Raw genomic sequence first — 22,904 nt, forward strand, 5'->3', positions numbered from 1 at the left:
CAAAAAGATTAAGAACACAATATGAAAAGGTGAGATGTTAGGGAACAGAAAGAAGCAAGTGAAGTGAGAACGTGAGAAGTGGAAGAGGAGGGAAGAGATGAAGGTGCAACAAGAAGAAAGGAATTACAAAGATGTGATTAGTTCATTAACATATTGTATAATACCACAATATCATGTCCAAAGAAAACCATCTCAAAATTAAGTTTTTATTTTGTATTATCCTGCTTATGAAGCCTAATAAATATGTTATAAAATATTGTGTCAGAATACAATGTATTGTCTCAAACTTGAAAAAAAAGCCTTTTTTTGTTACATGACATTTTAAGTTAAAGTCATTAAGGAATAAACAAAGCTAGAAAATGTATTTCTTTTTTCCATTATTATATTTGATGCAGAAACAAAGAATTGTCCATATGAGCACAAGGAAACATCATATGGCTCATTCAGGCTCAACACAACCTTCGTCACAACGGCCTCTTCACACTTTCCCCTCTGACTATAATATTTGGAAATGAAAGCAGCCATCAGTTTAGCTGCAGCTGCTTGGGGAACAGACCTGAGATACTTAAACTGCTTCACTTGGGGCCTCGACTTGCTCCCAACACGAGGAGCCCATTAGTTATTTAGCTAATATCATCCATCTAGCTTGTTACCAAAGGTCAGGCCAGTGGGTTGAGTGTTGTGAGTCTTCAGGGGGCCGCAGATGAGCACCAATGACACAACTTCAACCTGCCGCGCCTCTGAATACACAAACGTCGAGACAAGTTCAGCACCAAAGATCTCATTTGTTTAACGTAATTATACTCTAGAGCAGGGGTTCCCAAACTTTCTGTGGCCAAGGCACACCAAACACCAAACACCAAACACCAAACACCAAACACCAAACACCAAACACCAAGCCAAACTCTCAAGGCACACCTGTGTTCATCTCTAACATTTATTTAGTCCTCGTAAGAAGCTGTTCTCCTTCACACTAGCAGAGAGCCTTTGATGTGTCACACTCTAATATTCCCCATGTGACCTCAGGAAGTTGATTTCCATGTGACCTTTTAAAAATGTAATCTCCCGCCAACTCCTGTATACAAAAGACATGACTTCCAATATCTGCTGCTCTGAAGGCCAGATGATGGCCTCAACATTTGAGAAACTAACAGTACACTATGTAAAGGTGTGATGGCTTTAAATAGTTGATGCTAAAGAAGTGTGTTTACACCATATGAGCATGCATTATTGACTTGGCATGAGATAAGCATATACACAAGTGTGTGTATGATAGTGCTAGTCTTACAGTATCTGGGATTTTCAAGCGTCATCACTGGTATTTTAGTTTTAATGCTTAGTGACTGTATGTATATATATATATATATATATATATATATATATATATATATATATATATATATATAGTACATGTGTATAGAATTGGAAACCACCACCAGTACAGAGGGACACCACCAGTATAAAGGGCTACTTCAACTTATGATATTATAATTCAACTTTACTTCAATATAGATACAGAACTGAAAACAAAGAATAGGAGAACACATTTTTTGGGGCAATCTGGTTCCCCCCCCCCCCCTCCTGACTCTAGAGCTGTCTACTGATCTGTGGAGAATTGGCACTTAAGCCAGTTCTTAACACACACACACACACACACACACACACACACACACACACACACACACACACACACACACACACACACACACACACCTCGTGACACCAACTGTCAGGCTCGCAGTATGTGGGCCACTACAGTTATCAACAACGCCTCATTTCACCCATTTAGCCCGGTGGCGTGCTGGCTCTGAGACTTTAGCACATCTGGCCAGCAGTTCATGTCTGCCAGTGGGCTTCTGTTTAATTTCATACCCTGCTAGCGCTGGGCATCTGGGGGTGTCACTACGGTGTGGCTGTTGCTGTGATTGTAAGAGAATGTTTATATTATTAAGCCGAAATGTCAAAATACATTAGAACAGCAAGATTTTGGAAACCAAAGGCTTCATGCAAACACATTCCTTTACATTTAAATACTTTAAATTGAATTTGTCATAGCTTCAGCTCCTCTTAATTATCATATTTGGATCTTGTGTCTCTTTCCTGATGATCTAAAACTGTTGGAACCGAAGGTAGAATGTGTACTTCCTTCTTCATCCTGAATCCCGATCAACCAACTGATTGATCCGCTGCAGCTGCAACCATTGAAAAAAAACAACGTACATCCAGCATATGGGGACGTGCTGTGCATGGGTTTATAAGCTACACAACCGAATATGAACTTTACTGCACCAAAGAAATGCAGCTCTCGTACGGCAGTATAATGAACAATTAAATTATATACATGTTCTTTTTAATTTTTTATTTAATTTTATTTAATTTTATTTAATTTTATTTAATTTTATTTAATTTTATTTTATTTTATTTAATTTAATTTAATTTAATTTAATTTAATTTAATTTTATTTTATTTTATTTTATTTTATTTTTTGTTTAGTCTTTACTTAACCAAAAAAAAAAGTAAGAATATTTACATTTTGAAAGCAAAAATGGAACATTTGTTCTCTTACGAAATAAAAAGTTGAAGCAGGAAGTGCAACTTGCTCCGTCTGGGCTTTTATGTATGTTCGAAAGCTTTAGTTAACTTTTGCCGTTCAACTCATTACGAAGACAGTTTACTGAACTTATGACTCTACTTGAGCTAAACTGTATTTTAGCATCAAACGTTCTCCTGTAATAATGTGTCCACAGCCAATGTTCAGCAAGAGTTACTCACTTTAAGATCTTTTCTTTCTCATTGCACAGAATTGAAAATAAGCCACTTAAAGGCACATTACGTAATTTGTAAAAAAGTGACAAATAATTGTAATAATTCAAGACTAATACCAGATGACGACTAAATCTAAATTGGTAGCGTGTTGTGATGCTGTTAAAGTAAGTTTTCCTGTATTAGTAATATGTGTAAAAAGCATTACCTTTGCGAGTATTTTCATCTCTAAGTGAAATTATTCAATAGCTTTACTGTATAACAATCAACCTCAAATTCTTGAGCTGAAAATTAATCTTAAAACATTCACTTTGAACATTTCAACCATTAAATTGTGGACACAATACATTTGAAAGTAATTTGCACGCTACTGACTGATGTCCCGTGTTAGTAATTATATTGCAGATTTGGTTTAATCCCATCTGAACGAGCAGAAGTCGAGTGGCGATGGTGACTTGATGAAGCAAATGATGATAGAACGTGATGATGATTGCAAACAATAATGTGTGCTACAAGAGGGATCATAGCGGTTGTACTGATGTTGTCGTGATGATGATGATGATGATGATGGTGGTAATTAAAGAGGATTATTATGCTCTGTGTCAGAGATGCCACAGAGAGCAAATAGTCCCTGAGGACTGAATCAAAGCGGCGATGAAGTGTACGAACAACAACAGAGAATAAAATGAGAGGAGCAATGTTCTTATAATCCAATGAGACAAGTTCATGTTCTACACTTGAGCTAGCGAGGTCATTTAATGAGGCAGCCTCTAGCTTTCCAGTCGTGAGAGCAGGCGGATACACCCACTGCTACTGCTCAATTACTCATCAGTGTTACCTTGACCTCCAGAAGAAAACTTTGTTTTTCTTGCATGCCTCCATGTCAACAAAGAATCCAAACACGGAGAACATTCTTGATGGGTTGAAGTTATTGAGTTCAAGGTAACACAGGGTGAGTGATTGTGTGGGTGGGGTTCTCCTTAAACAACGGCTTCATTGACCTTGTTTGCAGATTCTTCTTTTCAGCTGACACGCTGATAAACCGACTGTGTGCTACCTGATCCGCAGCAAATGGCAACAATGTTGGGCTCTAACTGGTGAACACACTAGAGCACTTAGCAGCTGGGTCGGAGCTGGTGGAGACCAAAACAGAGGTTCAAGTGGAGCAAACATCGGACTCCGAATGAATGATAATGTTGCTCTTTGTCTGCTGGATGTGTGTGTGTGTGCGTGTGTGCGTGTGTGTGTATGTGTGTGTGTGTGTATGTGTGTCTGTGTGTGTGTGTGCGTGTGTGTGTGTGCGTGTGTGTGTGTGTGTGTGTGGGTGTATGTGTGTGTGTGTGTGTATGTGTGTGTGTCCGTGTGTGTGTGTGTGTTTGTGTGTGTGTGTGTATCAGTGTGTGCGTGTGTGTGTGCGTGTGAGTATGTGTGTGCGTGTGTGTCTCTGTGTGTGTGTGTGTGTGTGTATGTGTGTGTGCGTGTGTGTCTCTGTGTGTGTGTGTGTGTGCCTGTGTGTGTGTCTCTGTGTGTGTGTGTGTGTGTGTGCGTGTCCATATGCCTGGAAAGCCTGTCCCTATAATGTGTGTATGTGTATGATAAGTCTTTGTGATGTGACGTCTGTCCTATCACTTACTGTCACTGCACATGTGTGTGTGTGTGTGTGTGTGTGTGTGTGTGTGTGTGTGTGTGTGTGTGTGTGTGTGTGTGTTTTCCTTGGGTCAACTGTCAACACTGCCCTGAAAATAGCATTCAAAAATACTTCTCAGGTGCCCTTGAGCTAAATGTTCTGAGCAGGTTCTGGCTGGAAATGTGTGACTATGAAGCAGAACATTGCTGGAAAGGAGGGGGCACGTTCAGCTAACCTTCTTGAAGAAAGATATAACTGACAACTGGAGGAAGATTTCTTTTAGAAGTTTATCTCTGCGAGGTGAGGAATAGCCAGCGGCGATGTATAGTTCAGCAAAACACAGAGCAGTTTGGTTGATTAAATCACGCTCTCCTGACGACACTAAATCCAAAACTCCCATTAAGACCATTTGTTTCCCTCCCAAACTTACCTCCAGAGTAGTTAAGACGATTTTGGTTACAGAGGAAAAGTAGGCGTCCCAGAGGAACTGAGTCTGCTGGCGGAGAGCCAGGATCCTGTCACGGCCCACAGACCGGGTAATAGAGGGAACCTGGAGGAAGAGGAAGAGGAAAGGACAAAAATGACAGTGAGATAGATTGAGTTGGATTTGAAACAATGTTGAGTGAGAGGATGAGAGCATGTGTGTGTGTGGGGGAGGGGAGGGGGGGGGGGGAGATAAAGCAAACCAGTGGAGGAAGCATAAGTAATTTTGTGGACGTGCAGAAAAAGATTAGATTTTTTCTCGAGACTCTTCCACCACCACATCTTACTCTGTCTGTCAACACGCTTATCCCCAGGACACTTTGCAAACTAAAGCACCTGCTGTCCATCTCTAATACTCTATTCACACCGTATGTTAGATCCTATCAAGTGTCCACTACAAAGGGCCTTTAAAAAGCAGGTTGGAATCAATGAACACTTTCTGCGTGACGTACACAGGCCTTATACAAAGACACCTCCATGTTCCCCATGTCTTTTCAAATCTTTCCTTTAAATGGGTGTTATTTAACACTTCTTATTATATAAAAGTGGACATTTGCACAATATCTTTTCATAAAAGTGAACCTGAAATTGTTGATGTTAGTGTTTTATTTTCCTCCTATATTAAAATCTGTGCTACGTTTATATTTCTTTACTGCTATTGTTTCAAGATGGCCGAGTACAATCTTTCCACAAACCCAAGTCAAGAAGTAGTGCTACTTTTTAATTCATTCATCAATTAGTTATTCAAACAATATTCAACAATGCTCATCGCCATTTTCCAGATCAACCTGCTGAAACTCAAAGATGTTCAATTTATAGAGAAACACAGAGAAGTAACGGCCTCAACCGGCTTCAAAGGAGTTCTAGGACAGTAATGCACCAACAAACTCTGCAGGCCTGCTCGGAGCCTAAATAACCTGTTCCCGTTGGCAACACGAGGTCCCAGCTCACATTGTCATGGAGGACGAGAGCAGCTGTTGTGCCTTGCAGCAGAAACACCCTCAGGGAGAGGCAGCGAAGGGATGAAATCAAGGGAGACAGAGGATCCTGCCAACCTGACCAGGGAGCTAAACATCCCCATGTGCCAGGGAAGACGGAGCAGGTTGCTCTCTTTGATGCTCAGTTTGGAGAAAAACAAACTACCTCGTTGATGAGGTCAGACATGACCCGAGCTGCCGTGCTGAGTTTGACAATGAAGCTGAAAAGGGAAGGAGAAGCGTTGTAGCCAATGTTCCTGAAGAGCCTGACCGGCCCTCAGGAGCTGCATTTAGAGCCACAAACACAAAACCTCTTCAGAGAGACAATTACTTATTTTGTGGTGATCTATTATATACATACATATATATATATATATATATATATATATATATATATATATATATATATATATATATATATACATACTGTAAACATACTATACTGTACATAAATATATATATATATATAAATACATACAAATAAATATATACACATTATATACATATACATACTAATATATATATATAAATATTTATATCTACATATATATATAAATATATACGTATATATAAATATATACGTATATATTTATATATTATATATTCAAAGTCTCGTTCACAGTGATTTACAACAAAGTGCAGAAACAACAGAACAAATAAAAACAGGCTGATTAAAACAAATACTTCTGGATAAAACAAAGCAATACATAAAGTAAGGCATAAAAGATAAGTGAGTGACATCTCTTGCATCTCTTGAATCTCTTGCATCTCTTGCATCTCTTGCATCTCTTGAATCTCTTGTATCTCTTGCATCTCTTACATCTCTTGAATCTCTTGCATCTCTTGCATCTCTTGCATCTCTTGAATCTCTTGCATCTCTTGCATCTCTTGAATCTCTTGCATCTCTTGCATCTCTTACATCTCTTGAATCTCTTGAATCTCTTGCATCTCTTGCATCTCTTGCATCTCTTGAATCTCTTGTATCTCTTGCATCTCTTGCATCTCTTGAATCTCTTGCATCTCTTGCATCTCTTGCATCTCTTGAATCTCTTGCATCTCTTGCATCTCTTGAATCTCTTGCATCTCTTGCATCTCTTACATCTCTTGAATCTCTTGAATCTCTTGCATCTCTTGAATCTCTTGCATCACTTGCATCTCTTGCATCTCTTGCATCTCTTGAATATCTTGAATCACTTGCATCTCTTGTATCTCTTGAATCTCTTGCATCTCTTGCATCTCTTGAAATATCTTGCATCTCTTGAATATCTTGCATCTCTTGCATCTCTTGAATCTCTTGAATCACTTGCATCTCTTGTATCTCTTGAATCTCTTGCATCTCTTGCATCTCTTGCATCTCTTGAATCTCTTGAATCTCTTGCATCTCTTGCATCTCTTGAATCTCTTGCATCTCTTGCATCTCTTGAATCTCTTCAATCACTTGCATCTCTTGTATCTCTTGAATCTCTTGCATCTCTTGCATCTCTTGAATCTCTTGAATCTCTTGCATCTCTTGTATCTCTTGAATCTCTTGCATCTCTTGCATCTCTTGAATCTCTTGAATCTCTTGCATCTCTTGCATCTCTTGAATCTCTTGAATCTCTTGCATCTCTTGAATCTCTTGAATCTCTTGCATCTCTTGCATCTCTTGAATCTCTTGCATTTCTTGCATCTCTTGAATCTCTTGAATCTCTTGCATCTCTTGCATCTCTTGCATCTCTTGAATCTCTTGTATCTCTTGAATCTCTTGCATCTCTTGAATATCTTGCATCTCTTGAATATCTTGAATCTCTTGCATCTCTTGCATCTCTTGCATCTGTTGCATCTCTTGAATCTCTTGAATCTCTTGCATCTCTTGCATCTCTTGCATCTCTTGCATCTGTTGCATCTGTTGCATCTGTTGCATCTGTTGCATATCTTGAATCTCTTACATCTCTTGCATCTCTTGCATCTCTTGAATCTCTTGCATCTCTTGAATCTCTTGCATCTCTTGCATCTCTTGAATCTCTTGTATCTCTTGAATCTCTTGCATCTCTTGAATCTCTTGTATCTCTTGAATCTCTTGCATCTCTTGCATCTCTTGCAGCTCTTGCATTGCACAGTTATTATACAATTTAAAAAAACCTGAGCTGCCGATTTTCTTTTTTGTGTGATAGTTTGTATGGAATACAATGGCAGCAGAGGATCTAAAAGGCTGTGAAGGATTACTAAAGGCCTTTTTATTGGACTGTCCTACCTTATCTATACAGACACACAACACAAGAAGAAGAACAACTCCCCCCTCATTCATTTCAATGAGACTGTGGTGACGTAGCAGCGGTGCTCAACGCAATACAACGTCATCCGGCAAAGTGCTGCGTTGGCTAATCGAATAAATACAGGAACTCAACCCTAGAGATCAATGCAACTAAAGATGAAGTTGACGTGATAACTTTACAGAGGAGTAGAATCCTTTTGCTGTCTGGTCAGCCCTCGTGGATCTGTTGCTCAAATTAGAATTCCTGGATTGTATTTCTTTTTTCAAACTGAAAATCTTTTAAAGTGATTTAAAAAAATGAAAGACAATCCGTATAAGTATAAAAACAATAACTGGTTACAGTACAGAGAAGTTATGTTATCAAAGCAGATGTTAGTATTATTACTACTTGATTGTTTATCAAGGCAAGTTAGATTTAAGACTTTTAAAGACTTTTTTTTTTACTCGTAATGAAATTCAAGACGAATCTCAAGGGAAATGATTTATGATATTCAGATCTGCGTGACATTAATGCGTGAGGCATTTGGTAAATTCTTAAAAAAATAAATAGATTTTAGATATAATAGAATTATTTTTATGAATTTATAAGGATATGCAGGAACCCTGTAAGTTCCCAGTTTAGACGTGGGATCTGTCGACAGCAGAGCGAGCTTTAATTGTTCAGCTCTCTGAGGTGGAATATAAACAACACCAATCAAATCAGCTCAATTCTCTTTCCCTCGATTGACTCTAATAGTGTTTATGTTGCTCAGCAGGGGCATCGTGTGTGTGTGTGTGTGTCGTGCATGACGTCTCCTCTCCACAGGGGGAATAGAAACTCTACATATTAAGCAGCCAAGTATTGCACTTCTCGGTGATGTAATTGAAAGTAATGAGATTCAACTCTCTCAGCAGGTGTTAGAGCTGCACAGAGAGTCTCTGTGTTAGTGTGTATGTAACTGAGGGGGGGGGGGGGAAATAACAAAGAGGGCACGTATCCAGAATCTGTTTACCAACCAGAAACATGTGTGTTATTGTATTTTTTATTATACTGTACAGATGCTGTCATCTTCACCAAGTAATGAAATGGTTTCTGGGTATTGTAATGCTCTTAATGACTTTTTTAGTCGACTGTGCAATAAAGCCTGTATGCCGAGCTCGAAGGAGTCTATTCTGACACTTCATTTCCAGAAACTGATTGAACTCTTGACACCTTTGCCAGCTGTCTCAGGGCTGCAGGAAAGGAATTAAGCTGCTTCAAGGTGTCCTCGAAGGTGCACCCTTTAACCTGCTCTGCACGACGAGTGTTTAATCAAAACTTACAAAAAAAGCACAGAAATTTAAATTTAAACACTTTTTTTCATCTACTAAATCAACATATAGGCACATTAGTTTGTATTTATAATATACACGACGCACAAAGAACATTTACTTTATATAAAACAAGGACATATATAATGCACCGGGGTTTTAAAGGAAACAATGTGGTACAACAAACAATCCTCAACAGATTGGAGGGTTAAAATGTGCCGGAGGTTTCACAGTGTGTGTGTGTGTGTGTTCAGATGTGGCAGCTCATTGTGTGAGTGTGTAATGTGTGTAAAGCAGTGTGCACACAGATGTCAGGTTATTCTTCCAGCCTTTATATCTTTATTAATTCCAACACAAAGCAAATTAGTGGGAAAATGCTTGTTTTGTTCAACGTTCATCCCGTCAAAACATAATACTTCCAGCACACATATTATCATAACCAACAATTAGCATGCTTTTAGATGGATAGTTATGTTTTGTTGACGGCAACAACAGAGACCTCTAACAACAGTGTTGCATCATGGTGAGTCTCAGTAATGTGTAATGAGAAAAGAAAGTTTGTAGTGCTTTTAATGTCGGCTTGTCTTGAATAAAAAATTAAATTAACTTCATCGTTCGGTGCTGATAGAGGGACGTATTAATTAAAGGGCGACACACACACACACACACACACACACACACACACACACACACACACACACACACACACACACACACACACACACACACACACATTCACACACCTCTGCACTGTTCAGGTGGCTGCATAGGTCATGCAGATGGCCTGTAGGAGTATAGAGAGTAATTACAGAATGTAAATACCACCAGTTCTGCACACCGCCTTAATTGTAGGGAACAGAAGGAGATCCGATTGTAGAGAAATCTTAGATAAAAAGAGTTCCCGGTGGACGTGTGAGTGACTGTGAATATCACAGCTGTCATGTCGGAATAAAATAAAATCTACTAAAAGCCAGATGACTGCAATTATATTTCCGTACGTTCTTGAACTTCTCGTCGACACATCAGTTATTGGTTGATAAATGCTAATACTTAATTATACACCCGCTGACAAAAAGTCCTCATGTTGATAATACTATCTGAATCACTATTCATTAAATGAATGTCTATATAGATGTGAAGCATAACGTCTGTTCCCATAGATGTCAACAGTCAGTCCTGATCTATGTGTTGTGCTTCTGTGCTTATGGGGGGGGGGGGGGGGGGGGGGGGGGGATGTTGGCATTTTAGATGTTGGCATTTTAGCATCCAAACACTAGATTAGCCCTAGATTAGATTAGGGCACATTGTATCCTTTGATGCATTCGTCAACATGTTTATTCGCATGTAAGATTTTCCGATTGCTTTTGTCCGATAAACACAACGCTGCCTTTTCAACGCATTCCTCATACAACATCCTACCAAGAGTTGTTTTCGTGTGTTCTCATACAAATGTCCAGCATCCATCTCCTCCTCCAACTCCTGCATTGCACAACCTGTTTCGGAAGTAACGTAACAAATGAGTCCACGCTGACTTCAGGTTTCACACGGGACACAAACTGCGGTCTCGTGGGGCGTTTGGACGCTCCCAACGCGGACTTTGTCGCTCTTTATACTACGTCACCTGTCCTGACTCATGATTGCGTTAGTAAAATACGAACTGATTGCGTGGGTTAATGCCCGGTCACACAGTGCCGTATGGCAGAGACGTACGCTGGCGCATATGAAAGTTAGCATATACAACGTATATGAACGTATACAGAGCCTATCGATAGCGTATCACGTACTTATGCAAAACGTATTCAACGAATGCATTCCTAGCGTATTCCTTCGCCGTATGCTGGCGTATACGGAATATCGGCAATACACTGGTGTACGTTGTTGAACGCTGAGGCCGTGAAACGTTTTTTTGAGCATGTTCATACAGCGAAGGACTACGCCGTTTTGTATAAGTACGTGATACGCTATCAATAGGCTCTGTATACGTTCATATACGTTGTATATGCTCATTTTCATATGCGCCGGCAGACGGCACTGTGTGACACGGCCTTTAAGTCCATTATCGTAGGTATACGTCTGATTATCGAAGTACAAAAACCATCGTCCGTCCGCTGCGCTTTGGCATTCATATTGTTTCTCGATGGAGCGCGATGCAATGCAGTAATAGTATATTCTTTCCATCTATCCCTTCTTTGTACACTCCTGTACACTTTGCTGTAACACCCATCCATCACATCTTCCATTCCTCCGTCACGTTTACCTGTAACAGAAGTCTCTCGTCTCCAAGGATGGCGGCTTTCCTCCAGTCGATGACTTCGGAGAAGGGAAGCTCCCAGCCGTTACTCAGAATAACCGGGATACAAGCCGCCTGTTCGAGAGAAGCGATGTGGGAATGGAGCAGGAGTAGTCAAACATTAATAACATTATCTTGTGTGTGTGTGTGTGTGTGTGTGCCCTTGTTTTAGGGACATATTCTGTCTACAGTAGTTACTTTTCAAGTATTGGATGTTAATGTTAGTTTGTATTTAAGGACTGTTTTGCCTCAAATAAGAAATAACATGTTCTGTGTTGACAAGTTTCCACAGCATGAGAGAGGGAGAAACACATGAAGTGTAAGCAGAAGTTTCGAGCGGAGCACTGGGAGGGAGATACTTCTCCCTGCCCTGAGGGCTGCATCCTCTTAGGTACTTTCTCTCTGATGAGACTCTTCAACGTGTTCCAAGTGAGTTCTGCAGAAACAAACGCAGCTGCCAAAAAGATTAAGGACAAAATAAAGTGCATTTATTTATTCTCACTGCATGCATCAATATTTAGAGGATTCGTTATTGGGACTTATTTCATCATGGACTCTTTTCATTTCCCACCGGAGCTCTCTGCGATGCTGTAAAGCCGTTTAATGACGAGGCTCCGGAAAGTGTTCATCGTTTGTGGGTAATGGATGGGAGTCAAGTGTGCTGCACCGTTAAACTGTTGTTATTACACTGGAAAGTGTGCTTTCTTTATATTCTCACTTTGACATCAGATATCAAATGTTAATGGGAACGATGTAATATCTAACAAAGATACTTATTGTGCTGAATAGTAAAAGCAAGTATTTTCAAGATTGCAAAGTTATTGTTTTACTTTATATTAACCCCTAAAGTGCTGGGACAGAGGAATTAAACCTAAATGAGCTTGTAAATAGCAACATTGGAGCATTAAGGTTGATGAGAGGATGCTGGTTCTGACCATTACGCATTTATAGGCAGTACATTTATATTTAATGAATAGTTTATAACACACTATACTGCAGTTGTGAGCAGGCATGAGGACCTGCTTCAATTAAACATAACAAATAAGAATAAACATCTGTACGAGCTTTTAAATTACTAACTTTTAATTGGAGGCGAGATCATTTAGAGTTTAAAACATTTATTGGAAGTATCATCTGTTTAGGGTTTTATTTCTTAATTTAACGTGTTCATTTCAAATAATCATGTTTCTGTGTTAATATAACTTATTTTATTTCATATTTTTGATCTTATAATTAATAATCATAATAAATAATGATGTTGAATCTTTGATTATGTGACGTTATTGTCTTAGTGAAGCCCTTTGCGGTTTAATAAAGCTGTATATATTAATATTATTCATGCATTTATCATTTAACTAAAACTCCTCAAAAAACTAAACATGTGAATTGTGTGTAATATTAAATGTGACATCTATCTATATATATCTAAATATATAAAAATGACAAATTTATCAAATGAAACCACATGCACATGCAGGAAATGTCTTTTCATAAGTCATAAACACATTTAATAATACCGTCACATGTGCATTTAAGCAAATAAGGGAATTGTTTATACACCAGTCATAAGAACAGTTATTTATGTTGACAAATACATTTAAAAAATACCTCATATGTGTTCAGATGCTGCTTATAAATGCTTCTAATAGATAAGAGAATAAGGACTGATGGAGGGTGTCACATGTCAGATTGACTGTATGGTGGGATTTGTGGATGTAGCAGAGCAGTGTGTGTGTGTGTGTGTGTGTGTGTGTGTGTGTGTGTGTGTGTGTGTGTGTGTGTGTGTGTGTGTGTGTGTGTTCAATAAGGTCTGGTATTTTCATTTAAAGTTCAAGTTCGACTGGATTCTCAATCAAGTGAAGCTGAGAGATTAAAGGAGATTCGCCAAATGCCGAGTGCATGATCAGTGACTGTCCCTGCACATTCTCTCTGCTTTGATTAGTCCGGCTTTGTGAGGAGACGTGTTCCTCTCTTTTTGTTTTTCTGTCCTCTGAACGTTGACTTTTTACTTTTTGCACAGAGGAATAATTTCCCTCCTCTGCTCTTCTTTTAGTGAAGGGGCCGTTAAAAGAATTTAAAATCAACGTTAAATAGAAACGAAGGGAAATTCAAAACTACTTGTGACTTTATTAAACACAGACTACAGAGAGGTCGATGGACTTATCATTCGAATGTATAACCTGCACACGAACCGCAGATGAAAATGTGCCGTTTGATGTGTAGTAGCGAGTGTCGTCGCTGATGAAGAAAGAAATAAAGCTGTGTAAAGTAAAAGTGCTCCAAGCTGATTTACTCACTCGTGTAGCTAAAACTGTTAAATGTTCAAATGCGTTTGATGTAGGATTTTCAAGTACTGAGTTAAAAAAACATGTACACAAATGCTTCTGGCTCTTCCTCTGGACGAGTCTCCAAGGTGGGAAGCAAGCACAACCTGTTTATTCCTAAACTCCAGCGTGTCGTCAACAGAATGTATAATTGGAAAGTGAGGAGAAACCAGAAGAAGGGACGCGACAGAGTCGGACGCGTCATGTCAAAACAACACAGACCGGATAGAAACGAGGTGCAAGTGAAAGATGAACGCTTCTGCGGTGTGAGGACGCTTCTTTTCTCCGTGGTGTATCTACAGAAGCAGGCCGTTTGTGTGGCGGGGAGAGGACAGGTTGTCAATAGTAATAAGATCAACTGTTGCTAAGAGGAAGACGAGGAGGTTGGAGCCGGAGCGCCACAGGAGAGAGTAACAGTGATGGGAACTCGTGACTTAACTACAGCATGTCATGGTCTTAGCAATGTCTCGGGGGGGGATTTGAAGAATTTAAGGAGGAGTTTATATTGTTAAACTCCTCCCACATTACACGTGGCGGCATTCGGATATTCTTTGGACTCAGTATCTTTACATTGGACTGTTTGTGGGCCTGAAATAGAAAAAACTAATAAAGAATTTCATCATCGGACAGAAGGAAGAGCGAGATCACGGGTACAAGCGGCCAACATGTGTCTTCTCAGAGGGGTGGCGTCTCCCTTAGAGATCGGGTGAGAAGCTCAGCCATCAGGAGAGACTCGGAGTAGAGCCGCTGCTGCTTTACGTTGAAAGGAGCCAGTTGAGGTGGTTCATCTAGTAAGGAGCCACCTGGGCGCCTCCCTAGGGAGGTGTTCCAGGTACAGCTGGGAGGAGACCCCGGGGAAGACCCAGGACTCGATGGAGAGATGATACAGTTAGGTCCATAAATATTTGGACATTGACACAATGTTCATCACTTTGGCTCTGTACACGACGACCACGATGGACTTGAAATTGAACAATCAATGTGTACTTTAAGTGCAGACTTTAATTTGAGGGTATTTACATCCAAATCAGGTGAATGGTGGAGGGATTACAAAACTGCGGTATACAGGCAGAACAAAAATAATATATATGTATATACACACACACACACACACACACACACAATAAACACACACACACACACACACACCTGCAGGGCTTCTAGAAAACGGAAAGATCCAAGACGTCGGCCCCGGGGCACCAGGCAGAAGCTGGAGTTATGCAGCAGCTCCTGGTAGTCGAACCTGCACAAACACAAACACAACATCAGGTTAGAAGATTAAGACCCGAGCAAGCTAAAGAGAAAGAAACGTTTTCACTAATGGGGACACGATGGCGTGTGAGAGGAACAGGGCAGCAGACAGAGCAGAGGGTAATATAACTTACGGCGTACGGAAACAAAGCATTTTCGGGACATTTTCCAGGTGACAATGAGGTTTGTAAAGAACTGAAAGAAAGAGTGTAAAACCCTGCAAGTGTTTCCACATCGCCTAAATGTCTAGCAAAGACAGAACCGTGTGCTTGTAGAGCGGTCGCTCCAGCGCATCAAAAGATACACAGCGGGTAAATAATGAAGAAGAAGATGTTATATACTCTAACAGCATTGACCCGTAACACATTTCATCTGATCGAGATACGTGAAGAGAGAATCCTTTAAAACTGTCTGTCAGCCTCCCCCGATCCCTTACTGCCCCCCCATCAAATACAATGTAGGCTAATTGTCTCCTATGAATGTTGATTATTATTCTTAGTATTTATTATTTATATTATATATTGATTATGTTAATATTGTATTTAATTTCTTATATTATTTTTTCTTCCTTATTATTCGGCTGCTATATTATGTTATTATAAAAACTCAAACTTTCTGAGATTGAAGTTACATAATACAATTTCTAAATACTAATAGATATTAAAATAATTGTGTGTTGTCTTATACGCCACAAAATAAACAAATGCAAATAGAAATGTTATTCAGGAGCGTTAAACAAACGTCACGGTAAGAAGTTTGAGATTCAAACTTTAATCAGAGTCATAGACTGCAGCCAATCAGAGACGAGCAGACATTAAAACTTTAATTGGTGTTAAACACAGCACATCAGAAACGCCAAACACTTTGCATCACAGTGTAGAGCATAGGTCTTCAACAGGGGGGTACTGCAGGGGGTCCGCGACCGGATGTACTGCAGGGGGGGTCGCGACATTATGTGTAGATAAAGCAACATTTGTAAAATAAAAATATATTTTTTTCTTTTGCACATTCACATCCTCCCCACCCTCCGAAAGCACCCCCCCTCACATCCATGCTACACCAGTTTGGGGGTCCTTGGCCAACGTTGAAGACCCCTGCTCTAGAGCTTTGAGGAATCAAACACCTGTAACTTGTGATCAGCTTTGATTTACAGCAGTACGAATGTAAAGTTGTGTCCCTGTGTCCCTGTGTCCCCGTCCACTCTCATGTTTTCTACTGCGCTTCACTTTGAATGGGATCTGAGAGCCAATGACTCCTCCTTCATCTCAGGTCAAAGTTCAACTTAGTTCACCTGCTAAACCTCACGACACGGCTTCCATGTCTCCACATAACTCCTGTAAGTCCCAGTGAAGTTGTTAACGGATAAAAGATTGTTTGTGAAACAGTGAACACATGATCATTATGAGGTTTGAGAAGTTGAAGTCTTCGTTGAATTGAAGCTAAGAATGCTAAGCTAAGATGTTGTTGTCAGAATATGAAGCGAGTTTTCAAAGTCACCTTGAGCCAAAAGGAGGTGTTAGACACTTTGGCCATCGAGGTTACAACAACACATCCTCCAGAGGCTGCTGGGCCTTTAGTGCTAGTATTCAAAGGCCAATGGCTCTGTATGAAAATGATGCTGGAAACCCAAATGTTATCTAATTTAGATTCCCAAAATACACAAAATATTTCCCTACAAAGATACTAAAGCAAAAATGTTCACACACTCCTGACAGCAGCCGAATAAAAACCCTCAGACGGTTTGATTTCCTCAAGCTTTCCAACTCGCAAGTCACTTCTGTCTGTCTGTGACTTTAAAGCTCTGTGTGTGTGTGTGTGTGTGTGTGTGTGTGTGTGTGTGTGTGTGTGTGTGTGTGTGTGTGTGTTTGTTTGTGTACCCATGATCTCAGGGCTGGCCTGAGGAGATTTCAGATTGCAGCCTAATCTGTCTGGGGATCAACTGTCCCCACAACCTCACCCACTCACACTGTGTGTGTGTGTGTGTGTGTGTGTGTGTGTGTGTGTGTGTGTGTGTGTGTGTGTGTGTGTGTGTGTGAGTGTGTGTGTGTGTCTATCCATATGCCTGGAAAGCCTGTCCCTATAATGTGTGTATGTGTATGATAAGTCTTTGTGATGTGACGTCTGTCCTATCACTTACTGTCACTGCACATGTGTGTGTGTGAGTGAGTGTGTGTGTGTGTGTGTGTGTGTGTGTGTGTGAGAGAGAGAGAAGAAGAGAGCAAAATAAGATGTCAGGTGTCCAGTTCGTCAACTGAAGACAAGGTCATTCTGAGACAGAAACAGCCCGTCACATATAAAGATGGTTATTTAGGAAAAACACACACACACACACACACACACACACACACACACACACACACACACACACACACACACACACACACACACATACACACAATATCATTCCTGTGACCTTGATTTATTGTGATGTCATATTCATCTCTGAGGAAAAAGCCAGGTGTGGACAGATGGAAGACGAGTATGTTTGTTTTTGTGCGTCCTTATCACTTATACATCTGGATTGTGATGCACCAACTATTCATCAATCCATCACTAATAATAATACTTTCAGTATTAAGTCCAATCAAAAGCAATGAACTACGTAAACAGGACGTCTCTGCAGTATCAGTAGAGTAAGAGTGTTAACGGGACAAACAACACACAACTTTACTGCCAATCATTGGTAGATGTAGGTAATGTAGTCCAACAGGGTCTCTGAGGTTGCCATGTAGAAACGACTACTTACAATATCACCGGGCTGGTTCTCACCGCTTTCAGAGGCTTACATCAGCCCGGCCCCCCCATAAGGTCTGCCATGCTGCCTGGCAACCACATCCGGCCAGATTTTGGCATGGTGTGTCTGAAGCTTCGGATAAAAGAAACACCTCCAGATCAGACGCTGACTGCTTCTAAAACACACCAACTTTTTAGGAGCTTCTAAGACTCTGCAGTCCAGGGAGCCGCACAGTTTTTGAGCTTGGATTGATTCACAGCTGCCTCCTGCAGCCGGTGTTTCCTGGCACGCTGGCCCAGTGGAGCTCTCCTACCCATGTGTAGGTGCTACCTCTCAGGGATTCTTTCAGGGGATGCAGGCCTCTACATCTCCAGGGAGAAACGTGCCTTCCTCCCTATTCAGGCAGGACGTGACATGGCAACAAATGCTTGACATTACTCACAGTGCAGGGAGCAGCTTTAGGGTAGGGTATGCTGTTTTGGATGTATAGTATCTTTTTGTTTCTATAATGGTAGTTTAAGTTATGTGTAGCAACAGTAAGAAATCTAGCAAATTGAACATAATTCACAGTATTTTAATAAAACAATCCAATAAGGTCCAACTAAAAATATTTAACAAATTCAGTGGGATTTATTGTCATTTTAAGGAGTTTATCTGCATTTAAATTGTTGTTATTTACCAATTATTGTGACACAATCCGCCTAAAACTGTTCCTCAAAGCCACTTGGCCAAACAGCATTTCCCCAGTAACTCGTCTGTGTTTAGAATTGAAAAGGTCAGCGATCAAGGGCACTGCTCCTCCTCGTGAAGCGACACATCCAGGGCGTCCCATGAGAAGCTGGGACATCCCAGCGAGAGGGATCCCAAGAGGATCTGGAGAAACAGGATACATGTGCTGTTCTGCTACGTACGCTGTTTTTAAATGAATCAGGTTAACTAAAGTGTAGGCAGCAACACATTCTCACACCCAACTCATCAAAGACTGCAGCTTGGTCACTTGGAAAGTCTTTTCAAAATAAACTTCCAAAGTAGGTTGACTTAGTTTGAATCAGTATGTGTGTTTGAGTAGGTTTCTTGAGCCATGCTTCCAAATCTTCCTCACATCTCTCCCTCCTCATCACATGTTCCTCTCATCACGTGCATGTGTGAAAAGGGCTATATAAAAGCAGTCCATTTACCACTGTATTTTGTATATATATATATAACTTCTGTGCACTTTGTTCCTTTTCTTCACTTACATAAGTTCTGGACCTCGATGACTTCAAGCTGTTCTGATCGGTATCTGATTGCAGCTGCAAACTACCCTTTTGTATGCATGAGGACTATAAATCTGTGACCAAAATGATCTTAAACTAATCTTGTAGCTTCTGGCAACAATCCTTAAAAAAAAGAAGCAGGGTGTGGATACTGTATATGGAGCGATGTGTGGATTGTGTTAGTGTGAGACAGACAAGAAGAAGACGGAGTTGGATGATACCCAGTAAGAAGGAATTAAAAATCAATATGTGCCACAGAGAATCACTCAGAACATTTGAGCTGCAAAACAAAATAAATAGTGTTGCTCAGTATGAAGTAAAAGGTTTCTCTCGGCAGAAGACACTAAATAGTTTCAGGAGCGAGGGATCGATACGAGGCCTTACAGAGTAGACCCCAAGGTCTGGTTTACACTAGTGAAAAATATGTTTTCATATCTGAAGAGAAAAGCCAGAAACCGAGATGTTACACACACAAGTAATACAGCTGGAGAGCTCTCCTCACAGACAGACACTCGTGTTGGTCATTAGACAGCTCTCTGTAATGCAGCAGGAAGATAGAAGACGATTATCGAGTACATGCAGGTTTCAAAATGTTTCATTTACAAATGATTGATAAAGGAATGAAACTCACTTGACGTGTTTGTCAGGCCTCGAAGGATACACGGTGAGAGACACTGAATGCAAAGAGAATCTCAGTTTGTTGACATGAAAACTCCGCAGGGTGCCTTTAAAACCTCTTAAGGAATCATTCAAATGTGTCCTCGTATCAAAAACGGTCAAACCACAAAATGTGTCTTCCTCTGTTTCTGATAAGTAACTAAACGCTGGCATCAAACGCTCGGTCCGATTCTGATGTTTGCTTAGTCTTTGATCAAATATGTGAAGTTTAGACTGTCGTATATAAACACAGACGCTGCACGGCTGCCTGTGGTCAGAGGATAGTCACTGAAGCGTTGGCAATATTTGTGGGAGAAATCTACAACTTTCTTTCCAGATTTTGCAGAAAGAAATAAGTGTTGAAAAAATATCGTGTTGGAACAAAGAAACAAAAATACTCTTACTTACAATGAGTGTGTAAGCAGCACGCTTATATAACTTTACTAGAGTCTGAGAGAACCCAACATTTATCATTATAAATGCAGTGTACTGTGTAAACTATAAATGGCATCAGCACGAACACACGCACACACACACACACACACACACACACACACACACACACACACACACACACACACACACACACACGCAGGCGAACTGAAGGCTTTGTGTCAGAAACAGACTAGCAGTCCCTCTTGGTGTAATTTTTCAGTGTGTGTGAAGCCTCAAATGCATTGTGTGTACCCATTAATTATAAAGGAGACACACACACACACACACACACACACACACACACACACACACACACACACACGGATGTCCTTGAAGAGAAAAATGACGTTTGTTTATAAAAGAGCTAACGGGGCTAAAATGTTGCTCACTTGTGCAAGTTACAAGACAATGAGAATAAATTGAACACCTTGAACTCTACAGTAGGTGTGTGTAGAAGCGTTTTGCTTAGAACAGTGGAGATAAACGAGCACAGTTGGTACAAAGAGCATTAACACAGATTGTTCTCGATGCTTTGGGTGGGAGACGATCTCTAGAAAGAGCTGACCTGGTCAGACAATCAGGAACCAAGGTCTTTGAACGCACCACAGACTTGGTTCATCTGTCTTTTGAGATTGCCAACAGCAGAAGAAAACACACCGGGAACGGGATGAATTTATGAAAAGAATCCTAATTTGTAATTAATTATAGGCAAGCCTGGTGAATTGTTCACTAATTTGCAATTATGGGCAATTAGAGGAGCTTTGATCCACAAGTTTATGCCACATTAGAAGTCAATGCCGTTTGTTTTCAACATAACTTGAAATCAGAGTCGACAATAAATACCAAAATGTAAGCGAGGGAAAGAGTTAGTGTGTGTGTGTGTGTAAAAACAAAGTACAGTGGGGCAGAAGGTCTCACAGCTCAGCACATGGAGGAAAACTTCAATAAGAATCTCAGCCGCTCCTCTGTGAGGTCATAACCGTACCCTATCACACTTTGCATTACTGAAACAATTCAAAGCACACAGCTGAGAATCTGTGTTGTTATAACTGTGAACACACCTGTGGTCGAGGCTAAACAGTGACGCAGCACCTGGCTCTGTGGAGTTCAAAACTGCATCAAAGCATCAACACACTATTTAGTCCACCGTCAAAGAAGCGTGGCAGGGAATGTGTGTGTGTGTGTGTGTGTGTGTGTGTGTGTGTGTGTGTGTGTGTGTGTGTGTGTGTGTGAGAGGATGAGCTGCAGTCAGCAAATCACATTACTCAGACAGCGTATGAGAAATATTTGATGCTTTAAAGGCTAATGCTGCAAACAATGGGAAGAAATGAGGGTCTGGTGGAGTGGAGAGAGCGTTAGTGATTTGAAGCTTTCTGCTGTGCGTGTGTGAGTGTGTGTGTGTGTGTGTGTGTGTGTGTGTGTGTGTGTGTGTGTGTGTGTGTGTGTGCGTGTGTGTGTTGACCAAATGTCGCTACAGGAATAGCCAGGTGTGTAAAATCCCCCGAGCTGAGGACAGTAGAGTGAGGTTTTGGGTTGAAGAGGCTTCAGTAAGATTCAAATGAAGTGCTTGTCAGACAGAAACAATCCACTGAGAATCCTTCCCCCCGAAACTTTTCACAATATTCTGACGTGCGACAGTTTCAGAAACTGTGGATGGACGGACGGTGCAACAGTACAAGCGTGTGACAGCAGACCAGCCGGGGCAGCAGGAGGTGGAATCAAACTTTAGGACTCAAACAAACAAACCTGGAGTGAAAACAGCCAGTGTTTGTGTGCACGCCTCCGTGTGTGTGTGTGTGTGTGTGTGTGTGTGTGTACACACTGGGAACCTTCATATCCAAACAACGGCAGCTCCTGAGGTTTCCGGGACGGCAGAGCAGGCAGAGGTCGGGGAGCCGAGGAGTCCCAGAGGAAGTTCCTCAAAGTTTATGTTAAACCGAAACCATTTTAAAGAGAAAACACTGTTATTATCGAGGTGTCCCCCATCACAGCTCATCAAAATACCAGAAGGCACGACTTTAGAGAAACACCTTAGCTCTGAGAGTGTGTGTGTGTGTGTGTGTGTGTGTGTGTGTGTGTGTGTGTGTGTGTGTGTGTGTGTGTGTGTGTGCGTGTGTTTCGAGGGAGAACCATTTGCATCTTCATTGCTGTGTTGGTGTGTCTCTGAGAGAGAAAGACATTTCCATATTTATCACTGTGTGTGTGTGTGTGTGAGTGTGTACGTAAACACCACAGCTGAGTTGAAACACAGGTCTCTGGGCTGGTATTAAAGCTTAATGTTGCAGAATGGTCTGGCTCAGAATATTAATGCATACTAATACATACCACGCACACACACACACACACACACAAAGAAACTGTATTTAAAGGATAAGGATGGTTATTCCCTGTTAAAACACGTGCACACTGTTCCACCGGGGAAAGATGTCGCCAGAAAATACTCGATTTATTCCCATGTGTATAACGCAAGGCTAACCATGTCATGTCATGGCTGGTGTTGAACTAGAGAACCCACATCTGAAAGTTCAATAAAAGATGCTAAATAAAATAAGTCTATAATCCA

At 40.7% G+C, this 22,904-nt stretch overlaps 1 protein-coding gene across 1 annotated transcript in view; it reads right to left on the reverse strand.

The window, feature by feature from the left end:
* The window catches only part of LOC115003439 (exostosin-1), a 205,507-nt gene that overhangs the window by 55,940 nt on the left and 126,663 nt on the right, over nucleotides 1-22,904 (reverse strand). Inside the window, exons 4-6 of the mRNA XM_029425218.1 lie at nucleotides 15,158-15,251; nucleotides 11,652-11,759; nucleotides 4,821-4,940 (exon numbers count right to left, since the gene is read on the reverse strand). Coding sequence (XP_029281078.1) covers nucleotides 4,821-4,940; nucleotides 11,652-11,759; nucleotides 15,158-15,251 — 322 coding nt within the window. The remainder of the gene's footprint in view (nucleotides 1-4,820; nucleotides 4,941-11,651; nucleotides 11,760-15,157; nucleotides 15,252-22,904) is intronic.

The sequence above is a fragment of the Cottoperca gobio genome, chromosome 24 (assembly GCF_900634415.1).
Source record: "Cottoperca gobio chromosome 24, fCotGob3.1, whole genome shotgun sequence".
In the NCBI taxonomy this organism is placed as follows: Eukaryota; Metazoa; Chordata; class Actinopteri; order Perciformes; family Bovichtidae; genus Cottoperca; species Cottoperca gobio.